At 38.1% G+C, this 22,187-nt stretch overlaps 1 protein-coding gene across 1 annotated transcript; it reads right to left on the minus strand.

Annotated features, from left to right (window-relative positions):
- Window positions 1–3,124: 3,124 nt before the first annotated feature.
- On the minus strand, window positions 3,125–12,736 carry LOC138319348 (dipeptidyl aminopeptidase BIII-like). Its single transcript, XM_069262435.1, has 8 exons — window positions 12,408–12,736; window positions 10,499–10,663; window positions 9,627–9,946; window positions 8,163–8,317; window positions 5,660–5,856; window positions 5,210–5,291; window positions 3,911–4,020; window positions 3,125–3,421 (listed from the first exon to the last, which is right to left on the minus strand). The coding sequence occupies exons 1-8, from the start codon at window positions 12,600–12,602 to the stop codon at window positions 3,401–3,403; spliced, it is 1,245 nt and encodes a 414-aa protein (XP_069118536.1). The 5' UTR covers window positions 12,603–12,736; the 3' UTR covers window positions 3,125–3,400.
- Window positions 12,737–22,187: the final 9,451 nt, after the last annotated feature.

Consider the following 22,187-nt stretch of genomic DNA (forward strand, 5'->3'; position numbering starts at 1 on the left):
TTTTATTCTGTTTACAGCATTGGGGAAGGTTTTATTCTGTTTACAGCATTGGGGAAGGTTTTATTCTGTTTACAGCATTAGGGGAAGGTTCTATTCTGTTTACAGCATTGGGGAAGGTTTTATTCTGTTTACAGCATTGGGGAAGGTTTTATTCTGTTTACAGCATTGGGGGAAGGTTCTATTCTGTTTACAGCATTGGGGAAGGTTTTATTCTTTTTACAGCATTGGGGGAAGGTTTTATTCTGTTAACAGCATTGGGGAAGGTTCTATTCTGTTTACAGCATTAGGGGAAGGTTCTATTCTGTTTACAGCATTGGGGAAGGTTTTATTCTGTTAACAGCATTGGGGAAGGTTTTATTCTGTTTACAGCATTGGGGGAAGGTTCTATTCTGTTTACAGCATTGGGGAAGGTTTTATTCTTTTTACAGCATTGGGGGAAGGTTCTATTCTGTTTACAGCATTGCGGAAGGTTTTATTCTGTTTACAGCATTAAGGAAGGTTTTATTCTGTTTACAGCATTAGGGAAAGGTTTTATTCTGTTTACAGCATTGGGGAAGGTTCTATTCTGTTTACAGCATTGCGGAAGGTTTTATTCTGTTTACAGCATTAGGGGAAGGTTTTATTCTGTTTACAGCATTGGGGGAAGGTTTTATTCTGTTTACAGTATTGCGGAAGGTTTTATTCTGTTTACAGCATTGGGGAAGGTTTTATTCTGTTTACAGCATTGGGGAAGGTTTAATTCTGTTTACAGCATTAGGGAAAGGTTTCATTCTGTTTACAGCATTGGGGAAGGTTTAATTCTGTTTACAGCATTAGGGAAATGTTTTATTCTGTTTACAGCATTGGGGAAGGTTTTATTCTGTTTACAGCATTGGGGAAGGTTCTATTCTGTTTACAGCATTAGGGGAAGGTTCTATTCTGTTTACAGCATTGGGGGAAGGTTTTATTCTGTTTACAGCATTGGGGAAGGTTTTATTCTGTTTACAGCATTCGGGGAAGGTTTTATTCTGTTTACAGCATTAGGGGAAGGTTTTATTCTGTTTACAGCATTGGGGAAGGTTTTATTCTGTTTACAGCATTAGGGGAAGGTTTTATTCTGTTTATAGCATAGGGGAAGGTTTTATTCTGTTTACAGCATTAGGGAAAGGTTTTATTCTGTTTACAGCATTAGGGGAAGGTTTTATTCTGTTTACAGCTTTAGGGAAAGGTTTTATTCTGTTTACAGCATTGGGGAAGGTTTTATTCTGTTTACAGCATTGCGGAAAGTTTTATTCTGTTGACAGCATTGGGGGAAGGTTTTATTCTGTTTACAGCATTGGGGAAGGTTTTATTCTGTTTACAGCATTGGGTGAAGGTTTTATTCTGTTTACAGCATCAGGGGAAGGTTTTATTCTGTTTACAGCATTAGGGAAAGGTTTTATTCTGTTTACAGCATTAGGGGAAGGTTTTATTCTGTTTACAGCATTGGGGGAAGGTTTTATTCTGTTTACAGCATTGGGGAAGGTTCTATTCTGTTTACAGCATTAGGGGAAGGTTTTATTCTGTTTTTTGCATATTACAGTGTTGTCCACACTTGCGGGTAGGTATTGATTGTGACGTCATCTGTTTGTGAGCGTAATGTCATACTTTTCAGAGAAAACAACTTGAGTTTCTCTTACAAGATAATGGCATCACAATGGAATACCTACCCGCATGGGAGGTACCTCTGTAATAGGCAAAGACCGAGTATCTATATTATGACTTACAGCCATGTTATCAACAGATTGGCAATTATTGTATTCTATGGCACTTGTGTACAACCTTATTGCCAGTTCTCTATTTTACAAAGCACTAATATATAATATAACCTCTTCTTAGTCCTTCATTTAATGTAACATTCATAAGTGATAATCACTCCTACCATTTATATTATGTATGTATGTCCCCGGTGGCAGTGTGGCATGGAGTTCAGCCGCAGGTATAATATTTCCCCAGGGTAATATTACATCTGAGGGTAAATAAACCTTCATATTACACTGCTACCAGGGACACCTAAGTACAATCTTTCTAAGTCAGTCCTTCATGTTATGTCATACTTGTAGTGTGGTCCTTCATGTTATGTCATACTTGTAGGGTGGTCCTTCATGTTATGTCATACTTGTAGTGTGGTCCTTCATGTTATGTCATACTTGTAGGGTGGTCCATCATGTTATGTCGCTTGTAGAATAGCCCTTCATGTTATGTCATACTTGTAGAACGGGCCATCATGTTATGTCACTTGTAGAATAGCCCTTCATGTTATGTCATACTTGTAGAACGGTCCTTCATGTTACATCACACTTCAAGGGTGGTCCTTCATGTTATGTCATACTTGTAGAATAGCCCTTCATGTTATGTCATACTTGCAGGGTGGTCCTTCATGTTATGTCATACTTGCAGGGTGGTCCTTCATGTTATGTCATACTTGCAGGGTGGTCCTTCATGTTATGTCATACTTGCAGAATAGCTCTTCATGTTATGTCATACTTGTAGAACGGTCCTTCATGTTACATCACACTTCAAGGGTGGTCCTTCATGTTACATCACACTTCAAGTTAGCGTCAGGATGTTGCGCCACAGTAATTGTACTACGCAACCGTGATCTCACCAATAATATCATCGGTTCGTTATAACACACAGCGGTGATGTCAATCAGTATAAAGCTTATCACATTTAATTTCAATTTATCAAACATTTATTTTTTGAAAAGGAAATACTATAGTAGAATATGTTGTTTTTTTTAAATGCGAGTTCATGAATTCGCTTCAAAATAACATTAATATGTAGAGTCGACGCAGTATGTCAACCATGAGAAACAAATTTGTCTTAAAATCAATATTTTTTTAAAAATATTTGATTAGTATGCTTAAATTGGCGTACGCTTTGCCTCTCGAAATATATATTATTAACACTTTATCCTCAAAGGGGATCAATCAGCTGAAAGAGTTTCATATGACACCATAGTATCTACAAGGTCATTAGCATTCTTATCAATAATTAATTAAGATACTTACATATGACACGTCCAGTTTCATACCACCGTTTTGCATTCTAGGTGACAGAACCACTCGCTAGATGGATTGGAAATATGGCGAGGGTGGTGATTAATGTTGGTGGAAACTTTTCGAGACAACTTACGACACACTGCACTGAAACCCGTACAAGGCTTGGGAAGCTGTCCTAAACCCATGTTATGTCATACTTGCAGAATAGCCCTTCATGTTATGTCATACTTGTAGAACGGTCCTACAAGTTACATCATACTTCAAGGGCGGTCCTTCATGTTATGTCAAACTTGCATACAATCTCATTTTATGAGCTTTGGTTTTTGTGTTCCTTCATGCTTGATTATAGTTTTTTCACAACACAAAATGTCATCTCTTTACAAGTTGTGAATGATTTTCTGAAAAATAAAACAATATGTTGTGTTAAATAAAGCTGACCTCATACTTTTTAGGAATTGTATGATAAGATTTGTGATTAATTGCCAGATGGCAAGCCATAGGACTTTTGTAGTAGCCTGTGTTAACGTCACTCCACTGATTAGAGGCCTTTGGCATGCCTTCACAGCAATAGTCTTTATTTAACGTGCTACAGAGTTATCTACCCTTGTGGATTGGTATTGATTGTGATGTCATGTGTTTGCGAGTGCACATATTTTAATTAATTTCTGTACATTCTGGTTCCTGTCAAAAGTTTTGTAAATTGTGGAATAAAACCTTATAATTATAACCAATATATATGTATTTGAAACAAAATTTTGTAAAAGTATGAATATGGAGGGAGATCTCACTGAAATGAAAAGAATTAATGCACATTTGCTAGCCATTTTCTATATGATATATTATTTGTTAATTAAAACCTTGTATTAAAGTGGAAATTAAATACTTACATCACACGTGATGCCGGTAGCTTCAAATCCAAACACTTTAGAGAAGAAATAGAGCTCTCCATCCAGAGCTGTCTGTAAGTTTTCTGACTTCCTGAAGCCATGTTGCTCACCTTGAATTTGAAGTTCAATAGTATACCGAATAAAGAAAATGATTTTACTTATCATAATATAAGATATAGATAACAATGAATGAAACTTTATTCAAACAAAATATTGATTTAATAAATCATATGTATTACTGTTACATATAATACATTTTTTTCTTGTTGTGTATTATGTATTTATGGCCCTGGTTGCAGCACGATATGAAGGTTTGTCCCATGGTCTATCATTTCCCTCAGGGATATATCACATCTGAGGGTAAATATACCTTCGTATCACACTGTAACCTGGGACATCAATTGTTTATTATACCAAAAATAATGAGCAACTCAATATTTGACGTTTTGACGGCAAAGGAAATCCAGAGATCCAAGAGGAAATCCATTGACCTACAGCCAGCACTAAGATGGCCATAACACTAGTGACTCTAGTTTGGAGATCTACTCCTAGAATTCCCCTGGCATCACAAGATCAATTAAATCAAATTCAAATTCAAATTCAAATAAGGAAATTACTAGGTATAACTGTGAAATCAGTTATTTTTGTTGGATTCAATTTTTCGTGAATTGTAAAAAATTTATAATTTTGTTGACACTTACACGTGAATTCAAGAAGAAAATATGGAAATTTGGTCCTTAGTGAAAAATAATACAAAAAGCCCAAGAGCCTTAACGGTCATCTGACTAATTTTGATCAATTCAATGGGCATGTATTGCTCACCTGCATGCAATGGTACTTTTTCGTTGACCTTGGTCATTAATTCAAGGGTGAAATATCAAGAGTAGAGTGGTTATTAAAGCAATTATTGCTTAAAAATTCAGCCTATTTCAGCGTTTTCACCATGAATGAAGCTTTAAGGTTATTCAATTGAACAAACAGCGCACGACGACGATCGAAGCACAATAGCTATAGGTCATCCTGACCCTTTGGGTCAGATGACCTAATTATCCATTATTCGTTTTCAATTATTTAGATACCAAGGGACTATAACAACCATCTAACGGAATTGTAAGATTTTAAAATGAAATTTCAACAAAGTTCACAATGCCAACAACGACGGACGAAGCACGATAACTAGAGGTCATCTTGACCCTTCAAGTCAGATGACCTAAAAATGGTTGTATGCTTGTGTTTCATGGTGGTATTAATTCGTTGATTTTGGTAAAAAAAAGATTTCACAGTATGAAAATATCTTACCCTCAAACAGGACAAACATTGTTGGCAGACCCTTATTTTTGACAGCTTCAAACATCTTTTGAGCTTGGTTAGGAGGCACAATCTAAACATTAAAGAACTTGACAATCAGAACAGTTATTTTTTAAAATCAATAATCCATTTAACTTCAGATATATCATGTAAGAAATGTGTGTCCTAGTTCATTGTCATTGTTGTTTATCTCATGAATAATGTAGCTGGAGTTAACTCCCTTTACTAAATCTTTTTTCCTTATGCTAGTCACTGGTCAAGAACAAGAGATGAACATTAAACTGAAAAAAAAACCAGCATGCAAGATAAGATTGCTATATACAATGATGAAGATACTTTTTAGCTGTTTTATGGTAATTTATGAGGCTTTAAAAAAACCTTTCAAAAGACTGATGCACCACTGATTAATGTTTCATCAATTTTTGACCTCTGAACTCATACCTTGTCCTCATCTCCTTGGAAGAATGCCATAGGACATTGGATATCATCCACGTAGTTGATTGGAGAACGTTCTTTGTAGATCTTAATGTTCTCCTCTCCGTTGTATGGAGCGATGAGAGAGTCCAAGTATCTACTCTCAAACTTATGGGTGTCCTCTGCCAGAGCTTCCAAATCACAGATACCGTAATGACTGGCTCCTGGAGAATACAACTTGTATTGATGTATAAATCAGTAAAACTTGTACTGATGCATACATCTAATTCTTAAGCGAACCCTTTTCCTTCTTGTAAAGGAGATGACATTTTCTAACATGTGTATATTGACCAGGTAGCCATGGCAACTAAAATTTTGACTAGCAAAATTTGCATGTTTATCCCCACATAATCCTAAACATTACTGTCAAGTTTAATTGAAATTGATCTAGCAGTTCAGGTGGAGTGTCCAGACAAATTTTGAAACCTGTGTATAGTGACCTGGTTACCATGGGGATCCAAATTAAAAAAAAAAAAAAAAAAAAACCTGCATGCATGTCTACACATGGTCCAAAACAATACTGCAAAGTTTCATTAATATCAATCCAGTAGTTTTGAAGGAGTTGTTTTGACAAATATTGAATCCTGTGTATAGTGACCTGGTTACCATGACAACCAAAATTTCGATAAAAGAAAACCTGCATGGATATCTACACATGGTCCCTAATAATACTGCCAAGTTTCATTGAAAATGACCCAGTAGTGTAAGAGGAGTTATCTCATTAAAATCAATCCAGTAGTTTTGAAGGAGTTGTTTTGACAAATATTGAATCCTGTGTATAGTGACCTGGTTGCAATGGCAACCACAATTTCGAAAAATAAAACCTGCATGAATGTCTACACATGGTCCAAAACAAAACTGCCTAGTATCATTGAAATCAATCCAGTAGTTAAGAAGGTGTTCGGACAAATTCTGAAGCCTGGGTATAGTTACCATGGCAACCAAAATTTTGACAAACAAAAACTTGAGGAGTTGTCCAGACAAAATATTTCTATGGACAGACAGACGGATGGACGGACGGATGGACAGACAAACAAACAAGCTGATTCCAGTGTACCCCCCATTACTTTGTTAAGGAGTAGTGTGTTTAAATGTCCTACCTGCTTTGAGTGTTTTCTGAATGTAAGGTATGCAATGTGACCCTGAAGTAAGGAGTAGTGTGTTTATTTGTCCTACCTGCTTTAAATGTTTTCTGAATGTAAGGCATGCAATGTGACCCTGAAGTAAGGAGTAGTGTGTTAATTTGTCCTACCTGCTTTAAATGTTTTCTGAATGTAAGGCATGCAATGTGACCTTGAAGTAAGGAGTAGTGTGTTTATATGTCCTACCTGCTTTGAGTGTTTTCTGAATGTAAGGCATGCAATGTGACCCTGAAGTAAGGAGTAGTGTGTTTATTTGTCCTACCTGCTTTAAATGTTTTCTGAATGTAAGGCATGCAATGTGACCCTGAAGTAAGGAGTAGTGTGTTTATTTGTCCTACCTGCTTTAAATGTTTTCTGAATGTAAGGCATGCAATGTGACCCTGAAGTAAGGAGTAGTGTGTTTATTTGTCCTACCTGCTTTAAATGTTTTCTGAATGTAAGGCATGCAATGTGACCTTGAAGTAAGGGGTAGTGTGTTTATATGTCCTACCTGCTTTAAATGTTTTCTGAATGTAAGGTATGCAATGTGACCTTGAAGTAAGGAGTAGTGTGTTTATATGTCCTACCTGCTTTAAATGTTTTCTGAATGTAAGGTATGCAATGTGACCTTGAAGTAAGGAGTAGTGTGTTTATATGTCCTACCTGCTTTAAATGTTTTCTGAATGTAAGGCATGCAATGTGGCCTTGAAGTAAGGAGTAGTGTGTTTATTTGTCCTACCTGCTTTAAATGTTTTCTGAATGTAAGGCATGCAATGTGACCTTGAAGTAAGGAGTAGTGTGTTTATTTGTCCTACCTGCTTTAAATGTTTTCTGAATGTAAGGTATGCAATGTGACCTTGAAGTAAGGAGTAGTGTGTTTATATGTCCTACCTGCTTTAAATGTTTTCTGAATGTAAGGCATGCAATATGGCCTTGAAGTAAGGAGTAGTGTGTTTATTTGTCCTACCTGCTTTAAATGTTTTCTGAATGTAAGGCATGCAATGTGACCTTGAAGTAAGGAGTAGTGTGTTTATATGTCCTACCTGCTTTAAATGTTTTCTGAATGTAAGGCATGCAATGTGACCTTGAAGTAAGGAGTAGTGTGTTTATTTGTCCTACCTGCTTTGAATGTTTTCTGAATGTAAGGTATGCAATGTGGCCTTGAAGTAAGGAGTAGTGTGTTTATATGTCCTACCTGCTTTGAATGTTTTCCTGAATGTAAGGTATGCAAGGTGACCTTGAAGTAAGGAGTAGTGTGTTTATTTGTCCTACCTGCTTTGAATGTTTTCCTGAATGTAAGGTATGCAAGGTGACCTTGAAGCAAGGAGTAGTGTGTTTATTTGTCCTACCTGCTTTGAATGTTTTCCTGAATGTAAGGCATGCGAGTGTTGTATAGCCTCCAGCTGATCCACCGTCGATACATAACTTCTCTGGATCCACTTTCTTGGAATCAGCCAGGAACTGAGCACCCGTACAACAGTCATCCATATCTAAAACACCCCAACTACAACAGAAAGCATATAAACATGCATGAATGCCATTGGTATACAGTTTTACTGTCGTGTCGGTCTAACTGTTGATGATGACAGTGATGTACTCGCCGCACAACTTGCACAATACTATTGCATACTGGGTTACAATATAATGCTAAACGCGAGTTGATTGGTTGGTGGGCGTGGCTTATATCGTGTGATATGTGTGACCCACGTGTGATAGATCTATCCTGAACTCATCGGGTATTACCGTACTCATAAGAACTAGATCTATCCTGAACTCATCGGGTATTACCGTATCCATAAGAATTGCAGGATGTGTTCATACTTTCTATAAGGCCTACCCGCAGTTTTTACAACGGACGTTTCTTCAAAGAAAGCTCTGGCATTAAATGTGATAACTCGGTTTTCATGAGCTGCTCCGTGTTTCAGCCGGGATAGACTGGATAACTTTTTGCGTCATCGCTAGCATAATTCACGGTAGGGAATGTGCATCACAAACGTTAGCTAGGCTACTTCGAGAACAACGTAATGGCTGCCGTGAGGCCCCCCTCGCGGTAAGTTTACCTCTGTTTGTTTCTTTATCAATCAACTTTTTAAATATCAAAGCACTTTTAACTCACTACGGATTTTATTTATTTAATAAACTTAAGACTTCGTTGGTAATTTTGCTTGGGTTCCGATAAATAGGTAGCTGGGTTAAATGTCCCGCGTGCAGTCACATTTTTTATAATCTTGTGACAACCTCCTCTCGTCACATTGGTTGGTTTTTTTTTTTTACTAATCTCATGAAAAAGATAATCCTTTAGTTTATAATGAAGATCAAGTAATTCACTACGAAGTTTACCGTCCGTCAGTACCCCGTTAGCATAAGATCTTCCACACACGTTTTTTTATCAGGCGCAGCCATATTGCCTTTCAAACTCTAGAACATTGTCAGATAAACTCCGCCCACTCGCTCTATCGCCTGACGTCGGGTAGGCTATCTAAACTCCGCCCCTCCAGACAATTGACAGAACCACTCGACCAGTTGATAATACTGTCGCTCAACATACCGAGGTATTACATCATTTATTTTGTCAACGGTTAGACCGACACGACAGTAAACTTCTTAAAGTGGGTTATTTTTGTATGTCAAGAACTTTGCGGTACACATATACTGAACATTTCAGATAGATATATACATGTATGTACTTCAAAGGTTGAAGTTTGAGGCTGAGATATACATATTATCATTTCTGTCCCAAATGATATATACGTATCAGCAAATCAATTTACAGTATGATTTTGTTATAGCAAGCTGAAAGAGGAAATTCTAACTTTTTACGTAGTTTCATTCTGTATGTACGTCCATAGCCGGTAGAACCTCGGTAGTTGACATCGAGGACTGCAAATCCGCGACTGGTGAAGTACTGAATCTTAAGGTCAAGGTTGTTGCCTGTCTGAGCGGTAGGGCCACCATGGGCCTTGACAAGCAGGGGAGGTAATGTGTCCGGAGTACCAGTGTAATCTTTGTTCTGTGGTAAGTACAGATAGCCGTGGGAGTTGTCTCCCTTGGAGGTCGGCCAGGTAATTGCCTCAGGTATGCTATAATAACTCTTGTCAATAGATAGGACCTTGGACTCCTTTATTACATCCACCTGTGAAAGAATAATGGACATAAAGATTACTCTTAAAGTTGATCTTGTACTGTAAATGCAGAAATTTATCCAAGAGGAAAATTTATGCTAATTGCACGAAGGCCTGAATTTCTACTGTGCATAAAGCTTTGTAAATACATTGCATATTAACTATGTTACCAAAAGTATAAAGTTATATGTATTCCGAAGATAACACCAACATAAAATGTTTACTCTTGCATATTATGAAATTAAGCACTCACAAAAATATCCACATTTGCAGTATTATAAACCCAGAGGCAATTCCACAATATATTAATGTGTGTGTGTGTTTATTTTGTGATAATGAACAACATGTTGCTGTGAATGAGGTCCAATCTACAAAGTTAATAAAAATATGTGTTATAAAGTTAATAGATGTCAAAGATTCTCTGAGGTTATATTGGAACTCATCAGGTGTTTGTTCTATGTCATTTACATCTATTTGTACACAATGATTTAAAATATAATACTATAGAAACACAGAAATATATAATGGATACTTCCTTTGTGACAGTACAGAAAAATACTAACCTTATTGTTACCGGGCTGCACATGGATCACACAAGGAAAGCATGTTGAACTGCCACCGTAACAAAAGATGTCTCCATTAGTTGTCATGTTGATGAATCGGAAGGATGCAAAGCCAGTGTCAATCACTTTGTAAGCCTTTGTTTTCAGATCAAATATGCCAAGGTCCTGCAGGAGTATGTAACAACATTGATAATTTATCTCCAATGTCAAAAGATCTTTATAGATATAATACAGGAATATGTAACAGCATTGATGATTTATCTCCAATCTCAGAAGATCTTTATAGACATACTACAGGAATACATAACAACATTGAAATTTATCTCCAATCTCAGAAGATCTTATAGACATACTATATAAGACATATACTACAGGAACATAACAACATTGATAATTTATCTCCAATGTCAAAAGATCTTTATAGATATAATACAGGAATATGTAACAGCATTGATGATTTATCTCCAATCTCAGAAGATCTTTATAGACATACTACAGGAATACATAACAACATTGAAAATTTATCTCCAATCTCAGAAGATCTTTATAGATATACTACAGGAACATGTAACAACATTGAAAATTTATCTCCAATCTCAGAAGATCTTTATAGACATACTATAGGAATACATAACAACATTGATAATTTATCTCCAATCTCAGAAGATCTTTATAGATATACTACAGGAACATGTAACAACATTGAAAATTTATCTCCAATCTCAGAAGATCTTTATAGACATACTATAGGAATACATAACAACATTGATAATTTATCTCCAATCTCAGAAGATCTTTATAGATATACTACAGGAACATGTAACAACATTGAAAATTTATCTCCAATCTCAGAAGATCTTTATAGACATACTATAGGAATACATAACAACATTGATAATTTATCTCATATGTCAGAAGATCTTTATAGATATACTACAAGAATATGTAACAACATTGATAATTTATCTCCAATGTCAAAAGATCTTTATAGATATAATACATGAATATGTAACAACATTGATAATTTATCTTCAATGTCAGAAGATCTTTATAGACATACTACAGGAATATGTGACAACATTAATAATTTACCTCCAATTTCAGAAGATCTTTAAAGATGCTCCACCGCCGACAGAGCATAAATGATATTCATCATTTGAACAACAATTGGTGTTTAATCGTGTATATATGTGTCTAATTAACACAGAAAATAATATTAAATAATTTATTTTGCCTTTGGTGCATGCGCAATCAGTACTTCATTCCATATAGGATATAGTGCTACGGAATTTTTTCGGGATGCAATTAATTATTTTTCATATTTTTAACGTGAAGTAAAATTAGAAGCTCAAACTGTTCAATGGTGGTAATGATGTAAAGTAAGTAGCTTTTGTAACTTTTGTAAGAAAAATACTAAATCGTCTGCTTCTGTTTTTGATAGTGAAAAAATACCATTTGTCAGCGGTGGAGCATCTTTAAAGATAGAATACAGGAATATGTAACAACATTGAAAATTTATCTCCTATGTCAGAAGATCTTTATAGATATAATACAGGAATACGTAATAATATTGATAATTTAGGTTGGATGTCTGCACAAAGATCTGCACACTAGTAGTGATTTAAATCATTTTTCTTAGTTTAATCCGATTGGGTTCAACTCATCCTACCTCACATTTACAGACTCTGTTCCCCTTCCCTGAAGATGTTTATGGCCAAATTTAGTTACAACCCATGCATGCAGAACTGTATGACTAGGAGCGATTTAAAGGCAATGTTGACAGACAGACGGACAGACGGACAGAAGGACAGTCGATGATCGACGTGCCATGGCATAAGTTCACCAGTTCTTTGGGCCAGGCAAGCTAAAAATTGATGAATTATGGGTCCAGTTCAAATATGCTACTCACCCCGCCCATTTTAAGAGCAACCTGGCTGTTTCCTGAGGGATTCACGCTGTATGTTGTACAGTTAAATTCCCAGTGTGGGCCACCAGTCTCTTGGTCCTGTGGTAACATGTTGGTGTGCTGACCATCAGGGGTCATCTGGTACAAGTTCCACCACTCAGACTTGTCACTGATGTAAAGTAAGCTATTGTCTGCCATCCATCCAGGCTCTATGACACTACAGTTGTCACCCCCGGCAACCTAGCAATATCGTAAAACAACTAGAAACTACATTACACAACAATAAAAAGCACAAGCACAAAAAAAGGAATTAAAAACCTGTGGCAATGACAATTCTTTATATTTAATGTTTAGGAACAAAGTTACAAGATAAAAAAGATAAAAAAAATTTTATAATCTGTAAAAGCAGGTTACAGAGATGGAGATTATCTCTACTATATACAGTAGTCTGTTAACTAGAGACTGATATCTCTGCTGTGTACAGTAGTCTGTAAAGTAGAGACTGAGATCTCTGCTGTGTACAGTAGTCTGTTAACTAGAGACTGAGATCTCTGTTGTGTACAGTAGTCTGTTAACTAGAGACTGAGATCTCTGCTGTGTACAGTAGTCTGTTAACTAGAGACTGAGATCTCTGCTGTGTACAGTAGTCTGTTAACTAGAGACTGAGATCTCTGTTGTGTACAGTAGTCTGTTAACTAGAGAGATCTCTGCTGTGTACAGTAGTCTGTTAACTTGAGACGGACTCTCTGTACGTGTACAGTCTGTTAACTATAGACTGAGATCTCTGCTGTGTACAGTAGTCTGTTAACTAGAGACTGAGATCTCTGTGTACAGTAGTCTGTTAACTAGAGACTGAGATCTCTGCTGTGTACAGTAGTCTGTTAACTAGAGACTGAGATCTCTGCTGTGTACAGTAGTCTGTTAACTAGAGACTGAGATCTCTGTGTGTACAGTAGTCTGTTAACTAGAGACTGAGATCTCTGCTGTGTAGTACAGTAGTCTGTTAACTAGAGACTGAGATCTCTGCTGTGTACAGTAGTCTATTAACTAGAGACTGAGATCTCTGTTGTGTACAGTAGTCTGTTAACTAGAGACTGAGATCTCTGCTGTGTACAGTAGTCTGTTAACTAGAGACTGAGATCTCTGCTGTGTACAGTAGTCTGTTAACTAGAGACTGAGATCTCTGCTGTGTACAGTAGTCTGTTAACTAGAGACTGAGATCTCTGCTGTGTACAGTAGTCTGTTAACTAGAGACTGAGATCTCTGTTGTGTACAGTAGTCTGTTAACTAGAGACTGAGATCTCTGCTGTGTGTACAGTAGTCTGTTAACTAGAGAGACTGAGATCTCTGCTGTGTACAGTAGTCTGTTAACTAGAGACTGAGATCTCTGCTGTGTACAGTAGTCTGTTAACTAGAGACTGAGATCTCTGCTGTGTACAGTAGTCTGTTAACTAGAGACTGAGATCTCTGCTGTGTACAGTAGTCTGTTAACTAGAGACTGAGATCTCTGCTGTGTGTACAGTAGTCTGTTAACTAGAGACTGAGATCTCTGCTGTGTACAGTAGTCTGTTAACTAGAGACTGAGATCTCTGCTGTGTACAGTAGTCTGTTAACTAGAGACTGAGATCTCTGTGTGTACAGTAGTCTGTTAACTAGAGACTGAGATCTCTGCTGTGTACAGTAGTCTGTTAACTAGAGACTGATATCTCTGCTGTGTACAGTAGTCTGTTAACTAGAGACTGAGATCTCTGCTGTGTACAGTAGTCTGTTAACTAGAGACTGAGATCTCTGCTGTGTACAGTAGTCTGTTAACTAGAGACTGAGATCTCTGCTGTGTACAGTAGTGTCTGTTAACTAGAGACTGAGATCTCTGCTGTGTACAGTAGTCTGTTAACTAGAGACTGAGATCTCTGCTGTGTACAGTAGTCTGTTAACTAGAGACTGAGATCTCTGCTGTGTACAGTAGTCTGTTAACTAGAGACTGAGATCTCTGCTGTGTACAGTAGTCTGTTAACTAGAGACTGAGATCTCTGTGTGTACAGTAGTCTGTTAACTAGAGACTGAGATCTCTGTGTGTACAGTAGTCTGTTAACTAGAGACTGAGATCTCTCTGTGTGTACAGTAGTCTGTTAACTAGAGACTGAGATCTCTGCTGTGTACAGTAGTCTGTTAACTAGAGACTGAGATCTCTGTTGTGTACAGTAGTCTGTTAACTAGAGACTGAGATCTCTGTTGTGTACAGTAGTCTGTTAACTAGAGACTGAGATCTCTGCTGTGTACAGTAGTCTGTTAACTAGAGACTGAATCTCTGTCTGTGTACAGTAGTCTGTTAACTAGAGACTGAGATCTCTGCTGTGTACAGTAGTCTGTTAACTAGAGACTGAGATCTCTCCTGTGTACAATAGTCTGTTAACTAGAGACTGAGATCTCTGCTGTGTAGTACAGTAGTCTGTTAACTAGAGACTGAGATCTCTGCTGTGTACAGTAGTCTGTTAACTAGAGACTGAGATCTCTGCTGTGTACAGTAGTCTGTTAACTAGAGACTGAGATCTCTGCTGTGTACAGTAGTCTGTTAACTAGAGACTGAGATCTCTGTTGTGTACAGTAGTCTGTTAACTAGAGACTGATCTCTCTGCTGTGTACAGTAGTCTGTTAATAGAGACTGAGATCTCTGTGTGTACAGTAGTCTGTTAACTAGAGACTGAGATCTCTGCTGTGTACAGTAGTCTGTTAATAGAGACTGAGATCTCTGTGTGTACAGTAGTCTGTTAACTAGAGACTGAGATCTCTGCTGTGTACAGTAGTCTGTTAACTAGAGACTGAGATCTCTGCTGTGTACAGTAGTCTGTTAACTAGAGACTGAGATCTCTGCTGTGTACAGTAGTCTGTTAACTAGAGACTGAGATCTCTGCTGTGTACAGTAGTCTGTTAACTAGAGACTGAGATCTCTGCTGTGTACAGTAGTCTGTTAACTAGAGACTGATATCTCTGCTGTGTACAGTAGTCTGTTAACTAGAGACTGAGATCTCTGCTGCTGTGTACAGTAGTGTACAGTAGTCTGTTAACTAGAGACTGAGATCTCTGCTGTGTACAGTAGTCTGTTAACTAGAGACTGAGATCTCTGCTGTGTACAGTAGTCTGTTAACTAGAGACTGAGTTCTCTGCTGTGTACAGTAGGCTGTTAACTAAGAGAGACTGAGATCTCTGCTGTGTACAGTAGTCTGTTAACTAACTAGAGACTGAGATCTCTGCTGTGTACAGTAGTCTGTTAACTAGAGACTGAGATCTCTGCTGTGTACAGTAGTCTGTTAACTAGACTGAGATTCTGCTGTGTACAGTAGTCTGTTAACTAGAGACTGATATCTCTGCTGTGTACAGTAGTCTGTTAACTAGAGACTGAGATCTCTGCTGTGTACAGTAGTCTGTTAACTAGAGACTGAATCTCTGCTGTGTACAGTAGTCTGTTAACTAGAGACTGAGATCTCTGCTGTGTACAGTAGTCTGTTAACTAGAGACTGATATCTCTTGTGTGTACAGTATCTGTTAACTAGAGACTGAGATCTCTGTTGTGTGTACAGTAGTCTGTTAACTAGAGACTGAGATCTCTGCTGTGTACAGTAGTCTGTTAACTAGAGACTGAGATCTCTGCTGTGTACAGTAGTCTGTTAACTAGAGACTGAATCTCTGCTGTGTACAGTAGTCTGTTAACTAGAGACTGATATCTCTGCTGTGTACAGTAGTCTGTTAACTAGAGACTGAGATCTCTGCTGTGTACAGTAGTCTGTTAACTAGAGACTGAGATCTCTGCTGTGTACAGTAGTCTGTTAACTAGAGACTGAGATCTCTGCTGTGTACAGTAGTCTGTTAACTAGAGACTGAGATCTCTGCTGTGTACAGTAGTCTGTTAACTAGAGACTGAGATCTCTGCTGTGTACAGTAGTCTGTTAACTAGAGACTGAGATCTCTGCTGTGTACAGTAGTCTGTTAACTAGAGACTGAGATCTCTGCTGTGTACAGTAGTCTGTTAACTAGAGACTGAGATCTCTGTTGTGTACAGTAGTCTGTTAACTAGAGACTGAGATCTCTGCTGTGTACAGTAGTCTGTTAACTAGAGACTGAGATCTCTGCTGTGTACAGTAGTCTGTTAACTAGAGACTGAGATCTCTGCTGTGTACAGTAGTCTGTTAACTAGAGACTGAGATCTCTGCTGTGTACAGTAGTCTGTTAACTAGAGACTGAGATCTCTGCTGTGTACAGTAGTCTGTTAACTAGAGACTGAGATCTCTGCTGTGTACAGTAGTCTGTTAACTAGAGACTGACTGAGTATCTCTGTTACTGTCTGTTAACTAGAGACTGAGATCTCTGCTGTGTACAGTAGTCTGTTAACTAGAGACTGAGATCTCTGCTGTGTACAGTAGTCTGTTAACTAGAGACTGAGATCTCTGCTGTGTACAGTAGTCTGTTAACTAGAGACTGAGATCTCTGCTGTGTACAGTAGTCTGTTAACTAGAGACTGAGATCTCTGCTGTGTACAGTAGTCTGTTAACTAGAGACTGAGATCTCTGCTGTGTGTACAGTAGTCTGTTAACTAGAGACTGAGATCTCTGCTGTGTACAGTAGTCTATTAACTAGAGACTGAGATCTCTGCTGTGTACAGTAGTCTGTTAACTAGAGACTGAGATCTCTGCTGTGTACAGTAGTCTGTTAACTAGAGACTGAGATCTCTGCTGTGTACAGTAGTCTGTTAACTAGAGACTGAGATCTCTGCTGTGTACAGTAGTCTGTTAACTAGAGACTGATATCTCTGCTGTGTACAGTAGTCTGTTAACTAGAGACTGAGATCTCTGCTGTGTACAGTAGTCTGTTAACTAGAGACTGAGATCTCTGCTGTGTACAGTAGTCTGTTAACTAGAGACTGATATCTCTGCTGTGTACAGTAGTCTGTTAACTAGAGACTGAGATCTCTGCTGTGTACAGTAGTCTGTTAACTAGAGACTGATATCTCTGCTGTGTACAGTAGTCTGTAAAGTAGAGACTGAGATCTCTGCTGTGTACAGTAGTCTGTTAACTAGAGACTGAGATCTCTGTTGTGTACAGTAGTCTGTTAACTAGAGACTGAGATCTCTGCTGTGTACAGTAGTCTGTTAACTAGAGACTGAGATCTCTGCTGTGTACAGTAGTCTGTTAACTAGAGACTGAGATCTCTGCTGTGTACAGTAGTCTGTTAACTAGAGACTGAGATCTCTGCTGTGTACAGTAGTCTGTTAACTAGAGACTGAGATCTCTGCTGTGTACAGTAGTCTGTTAACTAAGACTGAGATCTCTGCTGTGTACAGTAGTCTGTTAACTAGAGACTGAGATCTCTGCTGTGTACAGTAGTCTGTTAACTAGAGACTGAGTTCTCTCTGCTGTGTACAGTAGTCTGTTAACTAGAGACTGAGATCTCTGCTGTGTACAGTAGTCTGTTAACTAGAGACTGAGATCTCTGCTGTGTACAGTAGTCTGTTAACTAGAGACTGAGATCTCTGCTGTGTACAGTAGTCTGTTAACTAGAGACTGAGATCTCTGCTGTGTACAGTAGTCTGTTAACTAGAGACTGAGATCTCTGCTGTGTACAGTAGTCTGTTAACTAGAGACTGAGATCTCTGCTGTGTACAGTAGTCTGTTAACTAGAGACTGATATCTCTGCTGTGTACAGTAGTCTGTTAACTAGAGACTGAGATCTCTGCTGTGTACAGTAGTCTGTTAACTAGAGACTGAGATCTCTGCTGTGTACAGTAGTCTGTTAACTAGAGACTGAGATCTCTGCTGTGTACAGTAGTCTGTTAACTAGAGACTGAGATATTCTCTGCTGCTGTGTACAGTAGTCTGTTAACTAGAGACTGAGATCTCTGCTGTGTACAGTAGTCTGTTAACTAGAGACTGAGATCTCTGCTGTGTACAGTAGTCTGTTAACTAGAGACTGAGATCTCTGCTGTGTACAGTAGTCTGTTAACTAGAGACTGAGATCTCTGCTGTGTACAGTAGTCTGTTAACTAGAGACTGAGATCTCTGCTGTGTACAGTAGTCTGTTAACTAGAGACTGAGATCTCTGCTGTGTACAGTAGTCTGTTAACTAGAGACTGAGATCTCTGCTGTGTACATAGTCTGTAGTCTGTTAATAGCTACTAAGACTGATATCTCTGCTGTGTACAGTAGTCTGTTAACTAGAGACTGAGATCTCTGCTGTGTACAGTAGTCTGTTAACTAGAGACTGAGATCTCTGCTGTGTACAGTAGTCTGTTAACTAGAGACTGAGATCTCTGCTGTGTACAGTAGTCTGTTAACTAGAAAGATGACATCTCTGCTGTGTACAGTAGTCTGTTAACTAGAGACTGAGATCTCTGCTGTGTACAGTAGTCTGTTAACTAGAGACTGAGATCTCTGCTGTGTACAGTAGTCTGTTAACTAGAGACTGAGATCTCTGTTGTGTACAGTAGTCTGTTAACTAGAGACTGAGATCTCTGCTGTGTACAGTAGGCTGTTAACTAGAGACTGAGATCTCTGCTGTGTACAGTAGTCTGTTAACTAGAGACTGAGATCTCTGCTGTGTACAGTAGTCTGTTAACTAGAGACTGAGATCTCTGTTGTGTACAGTAGTTCTGTTAACTAGAGACTGAGATCTCTGCTGTGTACAGTAGTCTGTTAACTAGAGACTGAGATCTCTGCTGTGTACAGTAGTCTGTTAACTAGAGACTGAGATCTCTGCTGTGTACAGTAGTCTGTTAACTAGAGACTGAGATCTCTGCTGTGTACAGTAGTCTGTTAACTAGAGACTGAGATCTCTGCTGTGTACAGTAGTCTGTTAACTAGAAGACTGAGATCTCTGCTGTGTACAGTAGTCTGTTAACTAGAGACTGAGATCTCTGCTGTGTACAGTAGTCTGTTAACTAGAGACTGATATCTCTGCTGTGTACAGTAGTCTGTTAACTAGAGACTGAGATCTCTGCTGTGTACAGTAGTCTGTTAACTAGAGACTGATATCTCTGCTGTGTACAGTAGTCTGTTAACTAGAGACTGAGATCTCTGCTGTGTACAGTAGTCTGTTAACTAGAGACTGAGATCTCTGTTGTGTACAGTAGTCTGTTAACTAGAGACTGAGATCTCTGCTGTGTACAGTAGTCTGTTAACTAGAGACTGATATCTCTGCTGTGTACAGTAGTCTGTTAACTAGAGACTGAGATCTCTGCTGTGTACAGTAGTCTGTTAACTAGAGACTGATATCTCTGCTGTGTACAGTAGTCTGTTAACTAGAGACTGAGATCTCTGCTGTGTACAGTAGTCTGTTTAATCTCTGCTGTGTACAGTAGCTGTAATAGAACTGAGATCTCTGCTGTGTACAGTAGTCTGTTAACTAGAGACTGAGATCTCTGCTGTGTACAGTAGTCTGTTAACTAGAGACTGAGATCTCTGCTGTGTACAGTAGTCTGTTAACTAGAGACTGAGATCTCTGTGTGTACAGTAGTCTGTTAACTAGAGACTGATGATCTCTGCTGTGTACAGTAGTCTGTTAACTAGAGACTGAGATCTCTGCTGTGTACAGTAGTCTGTTAACTAGAGACTGATATCTCTGCTGTGTACAGTAGTCTGTTAACTAGAGACTGATATCTCTGCTGTGTACAGTAGTCTGTTAACTAGAGACTGAGATCTCTGCTGTGTACAGTAGTCTGTTAACTAGAGACTGAGATCTCTGCTGTGTACAGTAGTCTGTTAACTAGAGACTGAGATCTCTGCTGTGTACAGTAGTCTGTTAACTAGAGACTGATATCTCTGCTGTGTACAGTAGTCTGTTAACTAGAGACTGAGATCTCTGCTGTGTACAGTAGTCTGTTAACTAGAGACTGAGATCTCTGCTGTGTACAGTAGTCTGTTAACTAGAGACTGAGATCTCTGCTGTGTACAGTAGTCTGTTAACTAGAGACTGAGATCTCTGCTGTGTACAGTAGTCTGTTAACTAGAGACTGAGATCTCTGCTGTGTACAGTAGTCTGTTAACTAGAGACTGAGATCTCTGCTGTGTACAGTAGTCTGTTAACTAGAGACTGAATCTCTGCTGTGTACAGTAGTCTGTTAACTAGAGAGACTGAGATCTCTGCTGTGTACAGTAGTCTGTTAACTAGAGACTGATATCTCTGCTGTGTACAGTAGTCTGTTAACTAGAGACTGAGATCTCTGCTGTGTACAGTAGTCTGTTAACTAGAGACTGATATCTCTGCTGTGTACAGTAGTCTGTTAACTAGAGACTGAGATCTCTGCTGTGTACAGTAGTCTGTTAACTAGAGACTGAGATCTCTGCTGTGTACAGTAGTCTGTTAACTAAGAGAAGACTGAGATCTCTGCTGTGTACAGTAGTCTGTTAACTAGAGACTGAGATCTCTGCTGTGTACAGTAGTCTGTTAACTAGAGACTGAGATCTCTGCTGTGTACAGTAGTCTGTTAACTAGAGACTGAGATCTCTGCTGTGTACAGTAGTCTGTTAACTAGAGACTGATATCTCTGCTGTGTACAGTAGTCTGTTAACTAGAGACTGAGATCTCTGCTGTGTACAGTAGTCTGTTAACTAGAGACTGAGATCTCTGCTGTGTACAGTAGTCTGTTAACTAGAGACTGAGATCTCTGCTGTGTACAGTAGTCTGTTAACTAGAGACTGAGTTCTCTGCTGTGTACAGTAGTCTGTTAACTAGAGACTGAGATCTCTGCTGTGTACAGTAGTCTGTTAACTAGAGACTGAGTTCTCTGCTGTGTACAGTAGGCTGTTAACTAGAGACTGAGATATCTCTGCTGTGTACAGTAGTCTGTTAACTAGAGACTGAGATCTCTGCTGTGTACAGTAGTCTGTTAACTAGAGACGGATTTCTAACTAAGATGTAACATGTACTATCAAAGATGTGTGACATGTACTATCAAAGATTAACATTGTACTATCAAAGGTGTAACATGTACTATCAAAGTACTAATCATTACATGTGAACATTGATTGGTACTATCAAAGATGTGTAACATGTACTATCAAAGGTCTAACATGTACTATCAAAGATGTGTAACATGTACTATCAAAGGTGTAACATGTACTATCAAAGGTGTAACATGTACTATCAAAAGGATGTAAACATGTACAATCAAAGATGTAACATGTTCTATCACAAAGGTGTAACATGTACTATCAAAGATGTGCGACATGTACTATCAAAATGGTGTAACATGTGTCAAACATGTAACATGTACTATCAAAGGTGTAACATGTACTATCAAAGATGTAACATGTACTATCAAAGATGTAACATGTACTATCAAAGGTGTGACATGTACTATCAAAGGTGTAACATGTACTATCAAAGATGTAACATGTACTATCAAAGGTGTAACATGTACTATCAAAGGTGTAACATGTACTATCAAAGATGTAACATGTACTATCAAAGGTGTAGACTTGTACTACATGTACTATCAAAGGTGTAACATGTACTATCAAAAGATGTACATGTACTATCAAAGGTGTATACATTGTACTATCAAAGGTGTACTAACATGTACTATCAAAGATGTAACATGTACTATACTATACTATCAAAGGTGTAACATGTACTATCAAAAGATGTAACATGTACTATCAAAGATGTAACATGTACTATCATCAAAGATGTAAACATGTACTATCAAATCATGTAACATGTACTATCAAAAATGTGTTGTAACATGTACTATCAAAGATGTACACATGTACTATCAAATGGATGTAACATGT

Source organism: Argopecten irradians, chromosome 3 (assembly GCF_041381155.1).
Source record: "Argopecten irradians isolate NY chromosome 3, Ai_NY, whole genome shotgun sequence".
Classification (NCBI taxonomy): Eukaryota; Metazoa; Mollusca; class Bivalvia; order Pectinida; family Pectinidae; genus Argopecten; species Argopecten irradians.